We start from the raw sequence: 20,974 nt of genomic DNA, 5'->3' as shown, positions 1-20,974 counted from the left end.
AAGTATCCAGAAAGGTTATACAACAGAAGAAGCAAGTCATAACAGCTCACTCAGCTTACCATAATAAAGATTTTTTAAGTGCAAACAAGATATCATCAGAATCAGATGGATCATGTGCATCAATCTTGGACTTGAGGTCATTCAGCAAATCCTTTTCTACATGAGGAGCCATACATTGAAGTAATTCCCCAACAAGTGATCCCTTCCCTTTCCAGAGGAAAGAAACTACTTCCTCAGGATCTAGCTTCTCAAGTGGTGGTGGAGCTTTCTTTGGGTCACCAAACACACTCCTCATTACGTACCTAACCTGAAATATCAATCTCATCAGAAACAAAATATAGATCCATATCTTAGATAAGTACAATGAAAATATAAAACCAGAGAACTTCAGTTTCATGACACTAACTGGAACAGAAATACTAAACAAAGGGTAAAAGAGAGGCAACAACCTTATCAAGGGTAATCGCCAAATTTTGAAGCCTTTGGTTGTAGACACCCTCTGCCTGCAGTTACATTTATCATTCATAAGCTAACCATACACAAAAAGCTATAGCCTAACATGTTAGTAACCGCACATATACCCACAGACTGAGAGAGAAGGAGCACTTACCTGAACCTCAGCGTCACTCCACTCAGTATCTCGGCAAATATCTAAAAAAAATTTTCTCTTCTCTTCCAAAGTATGCCTAAAAATCTCTTCCGGAAGTTTTGTTCTCTCAAAATTTATAAACCTCACCTTCATCCATACATACAATTATTTCAGAAACCAAAAGTGAAAAGATTGCTTCAAATAGAGCAAAGGAGGCAGTAAAGACACCTACCAGGCGTGCTGAATATGCAATAAGCCAATCAGGCAACCCATCAAGCAAACAATTGCCCAAACCAGCTCTTCTCAAGTCAACATAATCATCTTCAGAAACAAAATTCAACTCACAAGCCTCTAACATCAACTGATGGCGTTCTAGAATTCCATGGCGCTCTTTCAGTATCTGATGTGCATGGAACTCCAGTTAACCCAAAAAGTATCATGTGAAAAGGAACTGACAACACTTGCTCAGTTCGTGATAAGAATATATATCTAATGAAAAATAATAAAGAGGTTTCCATTATAATTCACACCTTTTGAAAAGCGCCTTCACCAGTCAAATTTAAATAGCTTCCCCTGCAGACTTGGCTCCCACACAAACAAACAGATGCTTCGTACTCTTCCTTACTCTAATGCAGGATTAAGCGAAATCAATCAGTAAGTGATACCAAACTTTTTAATACACAGGACACCAAATGACAAGATACAAACCTCTGTTACAGAATTATAATCAAATGTAATCTCCTCCCCATAACCAATTGGTCGCAGAGTGTAGATTCCAATTTGGTACCGACCATCTACAGCAGTAACTCTGTTCCAGAAAAAGGTTTGTTAAGCATAATATTCACAAATAAAGAACTTAATATCTATATATAACAAAAGAGGGGGAAAATTTGTGTAAGCGCATCTACTTGAGGATGTAATAAGCATACTGAATTTGAAATAATCAAACATTAGCAGAACAAAATCTTTTCACAGAAATAATTCCAGATTTGGGGAGATTAACAGAACAAAATGGGATCAACCATATCTCAACCTAGGGGGTTAGCTACATAAATCCGATTTGAAAAAAATGAAGGGAGAAAAGAGGTCTAACAAAAGGGAATGCCGATTATGCCCGATAGAAAGGGGGAAATGAAGAGATGGAGAAAGAGAGGTAGGGACTAAATGAGGAGGGAAAAAAGAAGGGGCAAATGAATAAATATAAGAGAAAAGCGGCAACGCCAAGCAAGTCGGGAGAATCTCAGCTAAATGGGATCTGCCACATCAACCTTACACCCCATAAGCCTTATTCAAGGTCATTCCTGGAACAAGACCAAGATTATGCATGTATTCCTTACAACATCCCTTTAATTATTTTAGGCCTACCCAAAATCTTCTAGCTCCTATAGGGACAACATCACTACTTACTGGGGCATTCTCAGGACTTCGTTGAACATGACCAAACCACCTCAAACAATGCTCACACAGCCAGTCACTAAGCAAGGCAATTCTGAGGTCAGCTCTAATACTTTTGTTCGTTACTTTGCTGCACATCCATCCACATCCTCATTTATGCGACAAATACATTCTCAATATGGCATTTCTGAGCGCCAAATATTCTACCCCAGACATCATAGCCGGCCCTACAAAAATCTTACAGAACTTTCCTTCTAAAATTTTACAGGAATGTCAGTCAGACAACATTCCAAACAGGCAGACAATGATTTAGCCCTAGATTGAAAAAGATCAAGCAGTAGCCAATAAACAAACCTTTAGTTGTGCTTTAGTGAGGGCACACCAAAGGTTGGTATTAGGGTTAATGGTGGGGGTTGTGTCAAGTTGATGTGGAGGACAATATATGTTGGACAATACAACTAAATCACGTTGTTAAATATGGAGGATTCCTAGTAGAAAAAGGACTGAGGGGTAAAAAGGTAGTTTCAGGTGATCAGCTGGGCAGATAGGTACGAAACTTGGATCAACCCTCACTTGGGATTAGGAGAAGATGCAAGAAATTTCAGCAGATTTAAACAGTAAGATTTGCCAAGGCATAGTTCTCACAAAAAACACTTTGTTTGTGGTATTCTAGAAGGCAGCTGCAGATTTTCAAAGCAGCAGCTACTGTGAACTTGAAACTTGAATATCAATGGATGTCAGGGTTTTAATTGAATTCTCGAGCAGCAAAGGAAGTCGAGTGTGGGAATGATATATGAAGGATTTGGGTCGAGTTAGGATGGATTATGTAAGGGCCCTACGATCATGTCACATGGAGGGGAGAGAGACAAGAGGATTACTATCGACTATAGGGCTATAAATATGGGATAGGTGTAAGGGAAGGGGATGGAATGTACTTGCAACTGTTATGGCAGCCTATGGCTGAGGGCACCATTTGGTGTGTGTGTGGGGAGGGGGGAGGGGGCTAGTGCCATTGTAACCAGTTTATCATTGTTTATTGTTCTTGTTTCTCATTCCAATAATTAAAAACTAGTAGTTTTCAGACTGGATTCGCAGGTTCTTATCAACTTGGTATCAGAGCATGTTTCAATCCACGGGAAGAGATGGAGACCAAATTATCCATGTTTTCTGGCAAAGGGGAAGTGCAACGATGGCTCCTAGAAGTTATGCTCTTCTGTTAGGAACACCAAACTGAGGAGCAAAGATTGGGAGTGGCTCTCCAACACCTGGAAGGAGAAGCTCTGGAGTGGCTTTACCGGAAGAAATGGCCAGTGTTTAACTAGGCAAACTTTGAGGAAGCACTGAAAATGGATATCAGTGATAGAGAGGCCAACAAGATGGATTTGCCAGTGCCAAAGGTGACAAAGGAGGTTAAGCTTGAAGCCGTTTCCTGTGATTTTTTATCAGTTATGAGAGAGAGGAAGAGAGATGGTTTTGAGTCTCAGGGTGGTAATATTGGAAGAAGAAAGAGGACAAAGTAGATGGAATTGGAGAGATGGTGGAGCAATGCTAGTATAGGGGAGAGATAGGTCGGGTGGCACAAGCTTCGGCAAAGCCAACGTGGATGAGGGCAATAATGATGGAGTGGGACAATGGTAGGCAGTTCACCCTCAACTGAGGCGCAATGGTAGTTGTAGGAATGGCAACAGCAAGAATGGGGAGAAGTTTTAGGGTTTGGGTTGCAGCAGGAAGCCTCACAGGAGAAGAGAAGGAAGCGACGGGGAGGGATGGACCGGGTGGCTATTGGACCCCCAGTTCTTCTCACACAATTGTCCCGGCAAACAAAGCCAAGCATGTGTGCCTGGCCAGTACTAAACTGCTTAAAGTATTTGGCCCAGCAACTTAAAACAGGAGTACTAGCCTTAAGAGGCCCAACTGAAAGACACCTTACGAAGCTGGATCTGGCCCATGAAAAAGGGCACCGTCATTGAGCTCTAGAGAGGGTTAAAAGACCCATCCCAACTTTTAGGCTAGGAAAACAAATAGGCAGGGTCCAGAAAGAGAAAGTGTTGTTATAAAGAGGTATTGGCCAGGGGCATTTATGGGAGAACACTACCTCCCTCTCTTCTTGCTTCATGTCAATAGCTAAGCCAACACCCCAAACTGCACAGGAGGAGGTGAAGATCAGAAGCTGGAAAACCTTCCATCGATCACCGACAACAAACATCCAGAGCAACTGGAAGCTGCTCAAGGTGGCAAGGACAGTTGCATCGAATGTAACGTCATCAAAGCTACAACTAGAGGTCGAAGACGAATCCGAGGGTCTGAAGATTTCTTTTATTCTGGGTGCAACTATCATGTCGATGGAGTGGCTGTGAACAACAACTTGCAGACATTGGGTCACACATCTTGGCTTGAGTTCGAGGTTTAGACAAACTCGTAGTTGAACAAATTGAACCAAAACTGAAATCAATTGCAATTGGGAGCAAGATTTACCAATTCGAATTCTTCAAGGTTGAGGGGTTAAGGTTCCAACTGTTCTACGGTCCATCGGGTGTGGTTGTCGAATCTTTACTCCAACAATTAGTTCCAGCATAAATAACTTGGGGAAGCCACGGAAGCTCCATTTTGAAATCAAATATGTCACCAGGAAATTTTGGAAAATACTTGGTTTAGGGGGATTTGGAGTGGTTTACTATAGAAAAATGCAAGATGGAGCTATGACATCTGATATGATTGTGGGTTTGCTAGTTCCTTCTCTTATGAATAGGAGTGTTGATTTTTCCTCAAATGCTTAGTCAAAGATTCCTGGCATACCCGTAAGGCCTGCGTTTGTTCTTCAAGCATTGAAGATGTTCCAAGGGTTCAGGAACAAATGGTCAACATGCCCAAGTTCACCAATTAATTGATGGTCAGTGTACTATGTCAATTGGGAACAGTGTTGAAAAGATCCATGACAATGAATTGACATGGTTGGGCAGTAAACATGTGAAGACCAAACTTCTGATTTTCCTTCACCTTGAGGACAAGGTGAATTTCGAGGGGCCGGCAGTGTAGGGCCCTAGGATCGTACCACATGGAAGAGAGAGAGATAGAGAGGATTACTGTCGGTTTTCAGGTTCTAAATATGGAATAGGTGTGAGGAAAGGGGATTGAATGCATATGTGACTGTTAAGGCAGCCTATGGCTGAGGGCACCATTTGGTGTAGGAGGTGACGAACCAGTTTAACTTGTTAATTTATTTGTTTTGCTATTAATTTCCGTATTCAATTTGGGTTCTTATCAGATTCCAATGTTGAATATGGACAGTGGGTATGTTTTATTAAGCTAGAATTTCCAAAAACCAAAAAAGACAAAAAAAAACAATGAAGGAAGCTAGAGTATGAGAAATTAGAAGGTTAGGAACAGAATTTGGCGTCAGGGTGATGCAATTAATCGTTATTGCGCTGAATTAGTTTGGCGGCAGTTTGTTAATGGCAGAAACTGATGAGGACTCCAATCTGAACCTTGAATCTGCAAGGTGTTCTTCAACTTAGCAGGAGGGGAAGTTTTAATTCAAACATAACCATGCCTCGTGCCATCAAGGACTCGTTTGGTACAACCAATCCCACTTCAGTTCAGATCTTACGAAACTATAGGTCTCACGCAATGGAGAAGAAAGCAGCAGCTCGCTCAACAATTCCAGTAATTCACGTCCAATTAGACCCTACTAAAACCTTTTAAGAAAGCTCAAGGATAGACTTCTGTACTAAAAACAGAAGGCTTAACCTAGTCCTTAACCCATGGTTGTCAAAGCATCTGCCTAGGGGGCTGCCTAGGTCCATTTTGGGTCAAGGCAACCTGGTCTTGCCTTGTCACCTTGGCTTCCATTGCCCTCTATCTCCTAGCCTCACCTTGTCGCCTTGACAACTGTGCCTTAACCTATTACAAAAGTCCTAATTACATTCTACTTTTTAGCATCAATTCCTAGAGAAAGGGTAGTGATCCTTTTCAAGTATTTCATTTATCCTGAGTTCTCTACCTAGCCTTGATATACGGAATCTTAGTAATGACCCCTGTCAAGTTGAAGCAGGAGGAAGGGCTTATGGCTCACATACTGTTTGACTGCACAATTTGCATTTTCTTGCAGGAGATAATTTTATCTAATCATTCCTGGGATTGGAGTGGGCAGCATAAAGAGTTCATGAGCTATTGATCAATGAAGCCCTCACCAAGCCTTGGGAGGAGAAGTGAATGGAGTAGAGATGGAATGGAGTTTGGGTTTGCGATTGACCCAAGGCCAAGGCAGGAGTCAACAGCAAGGGCTAGGGAGAGGGGACGGAGGAATACTTGGAGGGCCAGCTCTATCCTTCCTTTATTTGAATCAATTAAATCATGACTTAGATTGAAGCACTGGTTCAGTCAATGCAACTAGAAGGCTTCAAAAAAAAAGTAAATAAAAGTTATTTTTGTGCTCAACCTAATTACCCATATTTTGGGGTTGTGCCTGTAAGAATGGCCTGCTACAAAGTAACCCACAACTCCACGAGATAAAAACCCCAAGACTTCCTAACCTTAGACTTGTTCTAAAGGAAATAAGCCCAATTTGATGATAAATCTACATCACACCCCTCTCCTCTTTAAGCATTCCACTTCATTCTCTATGACATATCCTCTTCTATGTCACCTTCTTTATATAAGACTGACCTCCGAGATCTAAAAGAGTCACTTTGCAGTATCCCTCGTTCCTCAATTTGCACTATGTCAGTATCCATCATAATGTGACTTAAATTAGACTTCATATACTCCATCTTCCTTCCACTAACCGTAAATATTTTTCCAAAGGCTGATCTCCATATATCCAACTTTACATTAATCCCTGCTTCTGTCTCACCCACCAAAAAATTATCATCGGCAAAGAGCATATGCCAGGAACCCTCATCATGGATGTTCTTGGTTAGATTCTCCATGAAAAATGCAAATAATAAGGGCCTAGGATCCATAATGCAGCCCATCATAGTTGGGAATTCCACGCCTTGACCTCCCACAGATCTCACACTAATCACCACTCCCTCAAAATCCTCATGGTGGAGTTGGGTTGAAACTGAGATAGAATTTGAAAAACAGCATACAGAAGGCTGCTGAAAGTCTGAACATAATCAGATGGCCAGATCAGCAAATAGTGCAAAGTCCTAGTAGCGATAGGACTGATGGTAAAAAAAAAAAAAGGTAAATTACAAATGGAATTAGAATTAAGAAATGATGAAGGATTACTGATTTCATATGTGAAATTAACCTGTTAGATCAACTCAGAAATTGAATCAAGTCAGAGATTAAGCCTTTAGGAAGAAATGGCGAAATAAGAGTTCACTCCATCACTCAATAGGCTGATCAGAATGGGAATGAAATTTTGATCGAGTTTCCTTCTGGAAAACCAGTCGCAACTCGAGATACAACCAGGGAAATCCAAAAAATGAAACAAGCAGAACTTACTTCGCTTCACAATTAGGTCTGCACGAGTGACAGATACGGCTTGCATAATTGGCCTTGTGCATGGCATCAACAACAACTAAATCATAACCATCAGAGTCTCCCTGCCAAATGAACCCATTGAGTTGAGTATCAAATAAGAACGAAATAAAATAAAATAAAAATAAAAAAAGATCAGGTCATATACAGCATATGGAGAAAATTTTACAGATAAGTAGAACCTTTGGCCTCTCTAGATATATGTTATAGAACTCTGGAGCTGGATCTTTACTGTTCTTTTGAAGGGATCGAATCCCATCTTGCTTCTCAAACCATTTCCAAGCAGGATAAACCTAAGACACGACAGAAAGTTTGAGTTTAAGAACATATGATTTACTAGGTAATTTAACAAAAAATTTCTTACTCCAACCCAAATGATGACATAGGAAGCAAGGAAATCACGAGATATGACGAAGATTAAAGAATGATAGCTCTGAAAATCTGGAATTCAAAATAATAAGTAAAACCCACCAAGAATAAATGGAACATGAAGTCCTCTAGAATGGAAATTGAAACACGACAATCACTACAATACTACATATCAGACACACTTAAACTTTCAAAGAACAAAAGATTTTATCACTCTGGGGGAAAGGAGAAGGTTTGGAGAATAAAACCCATTCAGCAATGGATAATACATGAAATATGTGGACACAGACAGCAACAATTTGAATCTACCACAATATAAGATCATGGAAGTAACTAACATCAACCATGTCAGTTCTTTAGAAAATGAAAAAAGGAAACCTAATTGGGCATTATGCTGGCTAATTGATTGAAAATGCATTTAAAAATCATAAGCTGAGGTCGGGACACTTATTAAAACAAATGGATGAGTAGGGAAGAAAAAAAGAAGTTCAAGAATTATCTATTTCTTTCTTCTTCTTTTTTTTCTTTTTCCCTTTTTTTTTTTTTTTTTTTGGGAGGGGGTGTTGTGTGTGCATTTGAAGTGTTTAGAGATTTTCCTTACTGAAGAAAAATGAAGTCAAATATGTAAAGAGCTTTATTTGTTTAGCATAGCTTGCCAGCAGCTGTAATATCTTACCTCTCCTAGAAACTCCACAACAAAATCATCATCACTAAAACCTTCTTCTTTATTGCAAACTACTCCAAGCCCCTGATAGTCGCATGCAAACAGACATTTAGTAAAACAAAAAATAATCAGAATTACTTGAACCAAGACAAATCATGGTACAGGTGCTCATACTGGAATCGGAGTAAAGATATACCTTTCTGTAAGCAACATAATTGTCTTCAGGACGCTTTTCCATGGACTTTAAGATGCATTGACACACTTTCATAATGCGTTTATCACCACCTTCCCGAGCAGTAGTCTTTAGGATCTCTTCAACAACAGGCTGCAAGGGATATTTCATCGGGGTATTTGCAGTACCAGTGAAGGCTCTGACTTGCTTATTCAGAACTCGCAGAAGCACATCTTCAACAAACATACACTTTTCCAGAAGTGACCAATCCACATCTTCAGGCACGGAGTCTAGGATAAGATTATGAGTATAAGGATCTATGCCATAGACTTCCTGTTCTAGGACCTCGTTTCCAAGTTGTTTTCTGGGTTTGTAGTCTTTTACTTCAGGGATTTCCATATCTGATTCAGTGCTATTTTTTTGTGCCTCAAGCTTCTCAGGATAGTCCTCAGGTAGAGAAACTCGCATCTTCCGTTGTACTTCCTCCTCATCTGCCACAATGACATATCGATCAATGACTTCATACTTCCTAGTAACCGGAGGAACAAGGCTTGCTTTTGTCATCCTAGCACCCCATTCACGGTCATCAGTCATAGAATATAAAGCCTCATCTGCCCCTAAGTATCTGTCTACAGTTAAATCACCAGTTCCTCCTTCAGATTGGAAACCTAGATCACTTTCTGTACCCGAGGAAGAACCATTGACATCACCGCTTGAATCTTCAGAAGACTGATCAAGGTCATCAGAAGTCTCACTTCCTGAATCTAAGTCTCTCTTATTCAACTTGGATAACCGTCGTCTTATTTCCCGATCAGATGCAGACTCTCCATTACCTATACCACCATTGACATAGGATGCACCATTACGCATAAGCTTCCTTTCATTCACCATTTTATTGAGTTTCTTTCCATACTTGGTGGTTGCTGAGCAAAACCCTACAGGTGAATTATCCTTTATTTTCTTCATTATTTCATCTCTTTCATGAAGGGACTTAGAATTCTCATCCAAACTTGTGGCAAGTCGGATGAATAACATAATAATATGATTCATATCACCAGCATCACCTCGACTTCGGGCTCTGCATCAATGCAAAATATTATATTACTTAAACAAAAGATTTACTGCACCCATAAATAATAGCTGAACTAAAGTCAGCAATAACCAATAGAATCATCAGCAACATGGTTAACCATAGTTAACAGGAGGCAATAAAATCATCTTTACCAACTCATGCTCCTAGAAGTATGGGAAAACCAAAAAAATTCACCATGCCATATTAAAAGATGCTGAAGGACTTATTTTTCATAAATATGTCAACAGACGTCTTTCTCAAAATTTTGTGCGGTTTCATAGTGGTGCATCACTGCATCATGGAAAGAGGTGTCACTGCATGTTTTGTAGACATAAGAAGCAAAAATGTAGCAAGAAAGTTCATTCATATCACCATCACCATCTCGATTTTGGGCTCTGCATTGATGCAGAATATTATATGACATTAAGAAAAGGTTTACTGCACCCATAGATAATAGCCAAATCAAAGACAAAAATAACTAATAGAATCAACAGAAATATGGTTAAATAATAGAATACAGGAGGCAATAAAATCATATTTACTGACTCATATTCCTGGATGTGTGGGAAAATGAAAAAGAAAAATACTGTGCCACATATCGAGAGATACTGAAGGACTCATTTTTCATAAATATACTGATTGACATCTTTCTAAAAAATTTCCAATCTCATAGGGGTGCATAATGAAAAGAGATATTACTGCATGTTTTCTAGATTTAGGAAGCAAAAGTCAAGCAAGAAAGCTTACTTTATTGCATCACGACACATTCGACTGATATCTTCCTTGACAGAGTTCAAACCATGACCAATGTAATAGCCATTCTTCATCCTATTTTCAATTTCAGCAACCTGATCAATGAGATTGAAAAGAAAGTGGTGATTATACGAACCAAGAAAATTCAAATGATGTAATAACACTAAAGTTTCTAAAGATACCAAATCAAGTGACAATACCTTAGGTACAAAGAACTCAAATGTGTTCTCCTTCATTATGTCCCTAAGACTCAAAGCAAGGAATTCTTCCATTCTCTTATAGCCATTTTCAGATTTCTTGCGAAGCAACCACCTTATCTGGGCATCCCTTGATAGGAGTGATGAAGGTTTTGTGACATCACGCAGTTTTCTACGTCCGTAAGAGCTTTGCCGGCATGATGGACCAACTGACTCTTTCCTATTTACAGAGATATCATGATCAAGAGAATTTCCAGGTTCAGTGGAATCATCCATATGACTACTAGAGCCCTTGAAACCTTTAGAAACTGGGAAATTTTTCCCAGTTATCTGTCTGAGGCTCCTTATCTTTGAACCAGTCTCTTCAAAATTCTTAGTGTCGCCAGAAAGAGGGCTTTTTATCCAGTTCACATTCTGAAATTTCTTGGTCAATTCCTTGAACTGGCTGCAGCCCCTGATATCTATAGAAGATATACAAGGGAACAAATGCAGAATTTCCTCAAGGGCACCAGCAGTTATATTGATGCAGCCAACCAGGATGATTGATGTTATCTTTTCTTTCTTATAAGCATCCTGGATGTCAAATCAAGATGTACATTAACACAGAGAAAAGCATGAATCTTGATGACCGGAATTAGCAAACAGGAAGAGAGCTTACCATAATGTTCAAGAACATTGAGTCAGTGCACTTGGAGCCAGAAGAGGAGAAGTCGACTTGTCTAGTAATATCCCTGTAAAACCTGGCTGCAGCATTCCAGCGCTTACAAGTAACCGCAGAGAACGCTAAAGACTTCAAGTCAGCTCCCAGAAAATGGAAAACTCGAGCCAGTATACTACGATCAAGCAGTCCCCAGTTCTCATTTTCGACTTTAGGACCTGAATCATTTCCTTCATCGTAAACAGCATCACCACATAAATCCTCAAAGGAGCAGCCATCCTTCCATTTGACCAGACCTTCATCCACTTCGTCATCTTCTTCACTTTCATTGACCACCACCATCCGAGCTCTTTTGCCAGCACGCAATGATGCTTCATCTTCTGTTATGGATAAAAAACAAGGAGATAAAATACCCAGCAAAACAGATCAACAACATGATTGACCGTACTGAAGGTAGATGACATCACGAGACCCAGCACCCAAAAAATAATAACAATAATAACAGTAGTAGATGTAGTGATAGTAAAAAGAATAATAATAATATTAATAAAAATAATACTAAAGAAAGCACCTGAATAATAAGGCTCCTGTCCCCTGTCCTGAACTACTACCCGTGGTAAAAATTATGTTCCAAAGAAGAAAGCTTAAGGTCAAAGAGTAGCCCGTATGGTGGACAAACCACTAAAGCTATATGTACTTGCCATGTAACATTCTCAATTCTGTGATGAAAACTCACTTGTTCCCAGTCCAACCCCCCAACCATATGTTCAACCGATTATATTGCATTTTGCATAGGTTACACGCAAGGTGGGGTTTTCAAGTGGAGGATCCAAGTCACATGAAAAGCATGTGAGCCAAAGACAACCCAGGAAGAAGGAACGACTCATCTTCTATCTAAAATCAGCATTCTTATAACAAAATAAAATAAGTTGAAAAAAATTCAAAAAACAGAACTCAAGAAGGTTCCTCCTACCTGATTTTTGGAACCTGTGCATCATTAAGTTCTGTGGGAAAGAACTTTTCATGACAGCTGAAGTAAAAGATTGTTTGTCTAGTTCCTTCTTTGGTTGCTTAGCATTGATCCATGGATCCAAGACTTCATTTATAGCTGCAGCAAATTCCCGGCTCTTGTACAATTTCATCACCAGCTCATGCAGTTTCCCACATGTATAACCAATGAATTGAGGATGCAACCTGTGAAATGAACTGGAAGCTATGTGATCCCCACCCTGTGCAGCAACCTGCAACTGAGCAGCAGAAGAATCGGTTACTGGAGCAGCTTCAGAAGCCTGTGCAGCAGTGACAACTGGAACCCATACGTTATCATCCTTCCTGAAGGCACTAGTGTACTTGGGAATAGTACCTTTGTCAACCAAATCTCGTAGCTTAGAAAATGAGAATGGACCACGTTCATGGCCAGCACCATCAAGATAGTACCAACCACCCAAATGCAACTGCAATTCATCTACCGTGCAGACATGATCTTTTGGGGTGTTGATGGGTGTTAAACTTTTATGCAAACCCTCTAAATCTCGCTCCCTGTGTTTTCTGAATCGAGAAGGGCCTTCTGTTGAGTTGTTCTTGCCATCACTGCTTCCAGATACAAACTGATGGGACCTTGACGAATGATGCTCGCCTCTTCTAATTCTCACACGAGGCTCAGAAATAAATGAACCATGGTTTTTTACCACACAAGCATTTATCCTGACAACTGATAACATGGTTCCCTTCACTACCCTTCCCACAAGTGGCTTGATTTGGCCTGTTCTACTGGTAACGTTGTACTCATTCTTCTCTTCTTCTGTCAAGGAAAAAGCCCAAGGTGGTAGGTCAAGCCTTCTGCTCCTGGAAGGATAGTACAACTCATCTTTCCTCTGCCAGCGAGGATCCTCATAGTGGGACTTTGACATCTGGCATAGTGGATAACCATCATTAAGGATAGATTTCTTAAAGCATAACCTATCAAAAGAAGCTTCATCATTCCTCATCCAGTCACCACCTTTGCAAGACCATCGGCTGGAAAACCAGTCAATCTGGTCAGCACTGGCCAAGGCATCAGTTGACCTAGATTCTGTTTCTTCTTTTGACATGGCATCAAGAGAACTGTCAAAATTGGCATCTCTTGGTTGCATGTAATACACTGTTGAAGGTTGATATCTTGTAAATCCTGTAAAGCAACAAACCTCACCATCATAAGATCAAGATTGTCAGGAAGTGGCACATGCATGATGGATAAGCTTCTCACACCAGATACTTCATGACCTTTTGCCTTCATTTATATATTAGTATTTAGAAGAAAATCCACCCGGGGGGGGGGGGGGAGGGATGAAATTATTCTAAAAAAAAAACTGAGACATATATCAATTTATGTCCTCCAGTCTGTAAACTTAGCTGAATCAAAGTAAATCATCACAAAGCAGATTGGAAGCAACACTCACAGCATGCATAGCAGCATAGGAAACCCAGTGACTTAGAGAAAGAAACACCACCCAAACCCCAGACCCAAAAATGAGCTAAACTTTGATGGTTTATGAGCTTTACAAGATGACACATACAAACATACAGTACTATTGCTGTAACATCATTTTACCACATCCTATTTATATTACATTACCAAAATAGAAATTGGAGACTTTACCCAAAAACAGGGCTTGGAAATAGTAACATTTTCTACCCAAAAAAAAATGTTAAATGTGGCCAAGGAAAACTCATGCTTCCTTCCTCACCGACTCTCACACTGGGGGGGAAAATAATTTGCTACAGGAAAATGTTATAATGTGAGCATAGAAAACTCATGTTTCCTTTCTCAGTGGCTTTCCACATTATCCACAAGGCTCTTTGTAACCATATGTTCACATGGTCCAACAACCAAATAAATGGTTTTCGTTGGTCAGTCATGGTATTGCAACAACCAGGTAGCAGGTTAAAAACTTGAAACAACCTCTCCATGAAGCGAGGTAAGGCTGCACTGGTATACTCTTTCTTCTCAGTTAATTCAATTGAAGATTCCAGAAATGCAAGAGTGCAGGTTACTGACTAAAACAACCAACACCCCTTCGCCGTCTCTGGCCCTCAGAAACATGAAAAACTTATGGAAGGCAAAAACAAGATCTATATAACCTTGCATCATACCTACTCCCAAGTACAAATAACCAACATCTAGATTTATACTGATTCATAATACTTCATTGAGTAGGTAAGAAATGGATGTCCATTCCAAGAAGGATACAGCAACTTCACTATGAGTGTTTGCAGTGTAAATGGGAAATTACCTTCAGACCTACACCAGTTTTCCCAGTCCACATGCTCAAACGTTATCTGTAAAGCATCTGCAATAACATAGATTTCCAGTAAACAGCAAAAACCAAACAACCAATCTTAAATGAAGATGATGAATGAGAATTCAAGTATCCCAAAAAAGTAAATATCAAAATGAAGAAAATGAAGGAAACCCAGAGAAACATAAAATGAAGAAATAAGGAAAAACATACCCCCGACAATCTCAAGTTCTCTCCCAGGGGTAACAGTGTAACCACTTAACAAGGCTCCAACCCTTTCATCAATGTGGAGATCCTCCAAAGGCTTCAAAGGAGTTGAAACTTCATGCAGGTGGGATGATGGATGCAGTAAAGAGGCAGAAAGTTCCTGGCCTCCCTGATCAACCAACTGCCCAGCATCAGTAATATCTGCCAATAGATTCCCAGAGGCCTCAGGCGGACTTGCCAACTGAGTAATGGCATCAGAAACAACTGATGGAAAGTTCACAGGCACCAATGGGGAAACAGCATTTTCAACAGCTACCCACCGGTCACTGTCTGAATGCTTTATCAGATGATCTGAGAGCATAAACCCTTCCTCCACAAGCTTCTTAATGTCACATAATTTTGAAGGGCCTTGCTCAATGCCAAAATGATCGAGATAAAACCATTTTCCCATATTTGAATCTGACATAATGGGAACATGAGGTGGTGTGTCACTGATATCCATATCCTCTTCCATAGAGAGCAGCTCTTCAGGTTTAGGAACTTCATTAACCTGAGAAGGTTCTTCAGACTTCAAGCTCTGATTTTGAGTCTCTTCTTCTTTGTGACAGTGATGATTGATATCTTTAACAGCAGAAACGCTACTACTACAATTTAAAGTGCTGCCAGTAGGGGGTTGAGAGGTTGATGAATGTTTGTGAGGATCCCTTTCAGCTGACTTCCTCTGGCCAATTTTCTCTTCATTCCTCTGGTTTGCATACCTACCATGTCTTTCACTTCCCCCACTCTTCCGACTTGACTCCCGGTAATCACAGGCCCTACTCCTATCAGATGGTGACCTCTCCTGGTAATCCGGTGTCCGATCTCGGCGATCATCCCTCCGATCATGGTGTCGTGATCGGTCATGCGGGGACCTCTCTACTTGAATAGGGCTTCGTTTCCTGTGATCATGGTGACGGTTCCGATCATGTGGGGATCGCTCAGAGCGGGTTGGACTCCGATCACAGTGATGGTGCCGGGCCCGGTTATGTGGGGACCGCTCAATGCGGGCTGGACTGCGCCAGTGCCTGTCATGCACTCGTTTAGATGACAAAGAAGAATCATTTTGTCTAGAAGAGAACCTGCTGGAGGATATCACCCTTGATGATGAAGAGTTTCTGTAAGAGCTCCCCTGGAAGCTTCGTGAAGAATGCTTATCATAGCCAGCTCGGTTACTATCATCAGTGGTTTTTCTGCTTTTAGAACCTGGATATTCTTCCCCATGGTGTTTGCGGCTGCTACCCTCTGATTCTGTACACTGACGTTTCAGATATGTTCCAGATGGGTGCTCTCTTCCATGACTCTTGTCACCACTGTATTCATGCCTACCTGAACCCAGTTCCTCCCCTGCAGTCCTCGAACTGTTTTTTGTGTCCCTTTCATGATCACTCTCCCACATGGAACTAGAAAACCTTTTTCTACGTTCACTCCCACTCCTAGTAAGTTCTCTTTTTTGATAAGCATCCTCATCAGAGAACTTCACAGAAGGTGGTGTTCGATCTCGGTCGTATTTCCATCCCCTGTCTTTGGCCGCGTCTTCCTTCTCCACTTCCGATTTTCTCCCTTTCCCTGAACCATATTCTTTCACCACTTCACTTTTCCGCCATTTTTCAACGATAAATTCTCCATTCTCAACTTCTCCTTTTCGTCCTCTCCCCAAGTCTGACTTGTGCACGTCACCTCTCCTCCACCTTTCAGGAATGAACTCCCCCTTCTCTAATTCTGTACATGCCCTTCCGGTAACAAATTCTTCCCTTACAACTTCTCCTTTTGGCCACTTCTCTGGAACAGACTCTCCCTTGTCCATCTCACCACCTTTTCTCCACTTATCAGGGACAGACTCCCCATTTTCAATTTTACTTCTATGAGACTTCTCGGGAACAAATTCACCATTCTCAACGTCAACTCTCAGCCCCTGGAAAGAAGCAACCTCTCCCTCCTCCACATCTTCCTTTGGCAGATTTTCTAAAACAAACTCGCCCTTCTCAACTTCTTCGTTCTTCGCTATCTCTGAACTTAGTTCTTCTTCACCCGACTCGAACTTCCGCCCCTTCCCTGAACTGAATGCCTCCTTCTCTAATTCCATTTTCTTTTCATGTTTTCGCTGAAGATGAGATTCTGCAAGTTGAAGAGACTTAGAATTGAAACCACCACTGCCTCCGCAAAACGTATCTGAAATTGGAAATCTTTCCATAATATGCTGCGAAGACACGCAAGCAACTCCGCCATCACCCATGGAAATCCAAGAACTACAGAAAAGAACCCTAATTCTCCTGTCCCCTGGGGCTATCGATGCTCATACTGCGGTTTCTTCAGCTGGATCAATCCGGGCAACTAACTCGAAAAACCTAATTTTCACCAAAAACAATCCAGCAACCAAATAAGCACTTAAAATCTAATCCTGAATGCAATGTAGGGTTTAGAAAGAAGAAAAAGAAAATAAGAGAAGCCGTAATCCGCAAATCACGAGGAAGAGGAAAATAGAGAGAACCAAATTCACACCTGCGAGCTTCGAATCCAATATGACAAACAATCAAAATCGAATACAAGCGAGAAGACTTACAAAGAAACTAAAACAACTAAAGCAACGGATCCAATAAGAGAATTTAGGAGCTTCGACGTGAACGAAGAACAGCTACTGACTCGCGTGTGAATAGATCTGAATACGCCACAGAACAGCTAGAAAAGAAGAAGCAGAACAAAAAGAAGAAGATGAAGCTCGTCCTCTATGTTATCTCGCTCTCCTCTGTCTATTCTCCTTCGTCTCTTTCTTTTCTCTGAAAAACAAATGCTTTCGTGGTTCTGTTTTCCCCTTTTTTTACACTTTTTTTTCCCTCTTCGCTTCCTTTATTAATTTTCCCTTCTCTTCCGTTCTTTACCGGGTTTACCCTCGTATCAGCGAATCGTATAGATCAATCGTGATCAACGGTGGGTCAGCGGTCAGGTATAATAAAATAAAACCTAAATCAAAATTTTAAATATCTTCCGAGAGAGGTTCTGGAAGTCGGTCATCAGCGCTGCCCGGATCTTGGGTGTTTTTTCTCATACCATGAGTTGTTGTTGGAACTTGGATTGTGGGTTTTCAGTCCTTTCAACCAATTGCGGAGAAGATTTGTTCATCTTCAGAGATATGTTTTATTATTATTTTATGATACAGGAAAAACGGTAATTCAGAGTTCAGAGTTCTGATTAATGAATAAGATTATTAGGGATTTTGGTGACGAAAAGCGATTTGGCGCTTGGAGCTGTCGAAGACCAAAACGCAGAAAAAAAGGAGCGTTCAAAGCGTGAGAAGCCTCAGCTTTGCTCTTTTCCAACATATTGGGATTTGGAAGTTAGTGAGTTCTCCTCATTCTCTCTTGTCTCTCTTCTCTCTCTCTCTCGTCCAAGTCACACCTTACTTGTATACAGTTATTTGCCGTTAGGCAGTTGTGAACACTGTGGGCAAAGAAGGTTCAATATTATGTGTTGCAATGGAGAGCCCTGGCGGCGGGGGACACCGCCGCCACATAGGTGGGTGGGGTTTTGGCTTTTCTTGATTTTCAATTTGTGTGAAATGTAAAAGGAGGTGGGTTAGGACCATACCACTATGGTTTTGGATCTTAGGAATGTTTTTCGGTTAAAGAATGAACTTATAAAGAATCAAAAAATTAAAATTGAGAACCTAGAGTGGATAAAGAAGTTTTTTATTTTTATTTTTTTGGGTAAGGGATAAAGAAGTTAAATGTGTAGAATTTTTTTTTTTTTTATTGGTAAACAAATGTGTAGAATTTTCACAGTAGGTAAATGGTAAAATTGAGATACTACAGTGGATGAAGAAGAAAATATATATGAAATTTCAGAGTAGGTAAATGAGACTTTTATTTTTATTTTTTTCAAAAAAAAAAAAAGGTAGCTGGATTTGGTTACTAAAATGGCCTTGTGTTAGTCTTCCTCCACATGAAACATGCATGGAGGCTTAGTAATACAAGGCAACTATAAAGAATTTTTTTTTCTCTGAATTTCTTGGAGAAAACAAAAGGACTAGGTAGATACTAAGACTCAACATTTGTCATACTAGACATAGAGTCTAAGAGCAACATTTGTGATGCCCAGTTTGGTAGGAGTTGTTGGGGTCTGTGTGAGATTTCTGAAAGGAGATTGGTGCTATGTCTTAAAGCCTGTCCACCTATAGAGACTAGCATAGTTAGACACATAAGAGCATATTCATGCTTATGATACATCTTTCAATTTCATTTGCATTTTTTATAATACATACATGAGTTAAATGCTTGGTATACGATATTGTTGCCTTCACTGAGTTCATTGGAACTCATCCCGTATAGAAATATTATTTTGTTACTCTTACACAGGTTATGAGGACACCGTCTTCTCGGAGTAGTTGGTGCTACCAGAGTTTTATGATCCACCAGCGAGTGAGGAGATTGAGACCCATGGCGTCACGTGTCCATGCTTGGACCATTTAAACGGTGTTCAATTGTGTTATAGTATAGTTTGACTAGGATTGCATCATGATGATTAGAGAGGTTGAGGGCTTACCTTTCCAAGCCTTTTGATAACTTTAAGACTTGTTTTAACAATGAATTTATATATTTAACTCTAATAATACTTTGAGATTAACTTTGGATGACTATAATAACTTATATTTATTATTTTTAATTGTTTGCTCCTTTAAATACGCTATTGTGTATTGAATGATTATGAATTGGCCATGAACTCCGATACCTGTAGGGTGGGGTGTGACACAACCACCCTTCCCCCTCTCAATCCAATCTCACCATAGTTACCGTCGATAATCACATTTCAAATTCAAATTTTGAAATCTCTCATCCTGTAACACCCCACCCAGTTGGAGCCGATCATACCCGAATACTCATGGGAGTGATATACTACAAGATCTAGGTTCACGGCCAAATCCATAACACAACACGAAATAGTTTAATCAAAGAGCAAGAAAAAATTAAAGTGACAAGTATTAATCAAGTATTAAAATATTATTACAGTTATCCATAATTTGAAATTGTAATCATTATCACAAATTAGTCCAGTCAAATCAATTATCAGAGTTTAAGAAAAGATTGTATATCAGCAAAAGTCTATGTTCTCAAGAGGCTCAAAATACTAAGTAGCACCCTCATCTATCAATTTGATGAGAAGAATATAACACATGATCACAAGGGCAATTACTATATCATAAATGATCTCTGTGGCTTCAATAGCACTCAGCTACGTAGGAGCAATCCGAACATGGGCACGAGTCTTCACGCGCGGTAAGAATGTGAGATCAATGGCCTGTTTTATTTTTTACCTTAATTTCATAAAGGAAGGATTTGAGATGGCATGCCTACAGTCGTGCCTCTACCATCTCTTATGTCCCTCTATACCTTTTTGCATCGCACGCATATAGTTTCACACGTAAATTAGCATTTGTGTATTCTTTATCTTTCTTTCTTTAATTACTTTTTTGTAAATTTTTGTAAAAATTTTCACGCACACCACCAGTTGCTCAAAAAACTAGCCATGTGAGTGGGGTTTCACTTCTTATGTGATTCTTCATTCACCTCCCCAATCCTGGTATCAAGAAAATAAATCCAACAAAAAATACAACAAATTTGAAACATCAGCTTCAACAAAAAATTTGTTCATGTACAAAGAATCAATGTGGGTTACCACCTTCACAACTCTTAGAAACTTCTCCAGAAACTTCTCTTAAATATCAACTGGAAACATACCCCAAAGATTTCTGTCAAATAAACCCACAAGGTTTCGAGAACATCATAACAGGAGAAACTTTATATTATAGCATAGAGAATAATAAAGATATTCAGCAAGTCATAAGAAATTTAGAGAAAATAGATATAATAAGTAATGAAAATCCATTAAAACGTTGGGAGATAGACAAGCCCTTGTGTAAGTTAGAAATAATAAACCCTGGACATAGAATAGACACGGGACAAGCTAAATACACTGCTAAAGATAGTGATGAATTTAAAATGCATATGGCTGAACTCATAAAATACAAATTAATAAGAAAATCCAATTCTAAACATTCTAGTGCATCATTTATAGTCAACAAACATTCTGAACAAATTAGAAG

The 20,974-nt window shown here is 39.9% G+C and overlaps 1 protein-coding gene across 2 annotated transcripts; it reads right to left on the bottom strand.

Annotated features, from left to right (window-relative positions):
• Positions 1 to 55: 55 nt before the first annotated feature.
• On the bottom strand, positions 56 to 17,660 carry LOC149028864 (histone-lysine N-methyltransferase ATXR3-like). 2 transcript variants are annotated; one of them, XM_089139246.1, is made up of 17 exons: positions 17,441 to 17,660; positions 14,848 to 17,225; positions 14,629 to 14,685; positions 12,330 to 13,523; positions 11,357 to 11,736; positions 10,702 to 11,271; positions 10,496 to 10,596; positions 8,701 to 9,754; positions 8,517 to 8,588; positions 7,654 to 7,764; positions 7,436 to 7,536; positions 1,298 to 1,397; positions 1,120 to 1,215; positions 822 to 989; positions 611 to 736; positions 450 to 503; positions 56 to 307 (listed from the first exon to the last, which is right to left on the bottom strand). In XM_089139246.1, exons 2-17 carry the CDS (start codon positions 17,111 to 17,113, stop codon positions 56 to 58), a joined length of 6,702 nt encoding a protein of 2,233 aa, XP_088995372.1. In that variant the 5' UTR covers positions 17,114 to 17,225; positions 17,441 to 17,660. The 2 variants fall into 2 exon arrangements, with proteins under 2 accessions (XP_088995372.1, XP_088995377.1); XM_089139251.1 differs by lacking the exons at positions 56 to 307; positions 450 to 503; positions 611 to 736; ... (1 more) ...; positions 1,120 to 1,215; positions 1,298 to 1,397 and having other exon boundaries at positions 7,444 to 7,536; positions 7,641 to 7,764.
• Between the last annotated feature and the right edge of the window lie 3,314 nt (positions 17,661 to 20,974).

Source organism: Hakea prostrata, chromosome 1, assembly GCF_041222555.1.
Source record: "Hakea prostrata isolate BN-2017 chromosome 1, UWA_Hpros_2, whole genome shotgun sequence".
Classification (NCBI taxonomy): Eukaryota; Viridiplantae; Streptophyta; class Magnoliopsida; order Proteales; family Proteaceae; genus Hakea; species Hakea prostrata.
This window is presented reverse-complemented; position numbering and strand designations above follow the sequence as displayed.

Coding starts and splice junctions, on each gene's coding strand:
- LOC149028864 (XM_089139246.1), bottom strand. CDS start 17,113: ATGGGTGATGGCGGAGTTGCTTGCGTGTCTTCGCAGCATATTATGGAA. Junction 14,686..14,847: donor AGAACTTGAGATTGTCGGGG/GTATGTTTTTCC, acceptor ATGTTATTGCAG/ATGCTTTACAGATAACGTTT. Junction 8,589..8,700: donor ATTATGTTGCTTACAGAAAG/GTATATCTTTAC, acceptor TGCGACTATCAG/GGGCTTGGAGTAGTTTGCAA.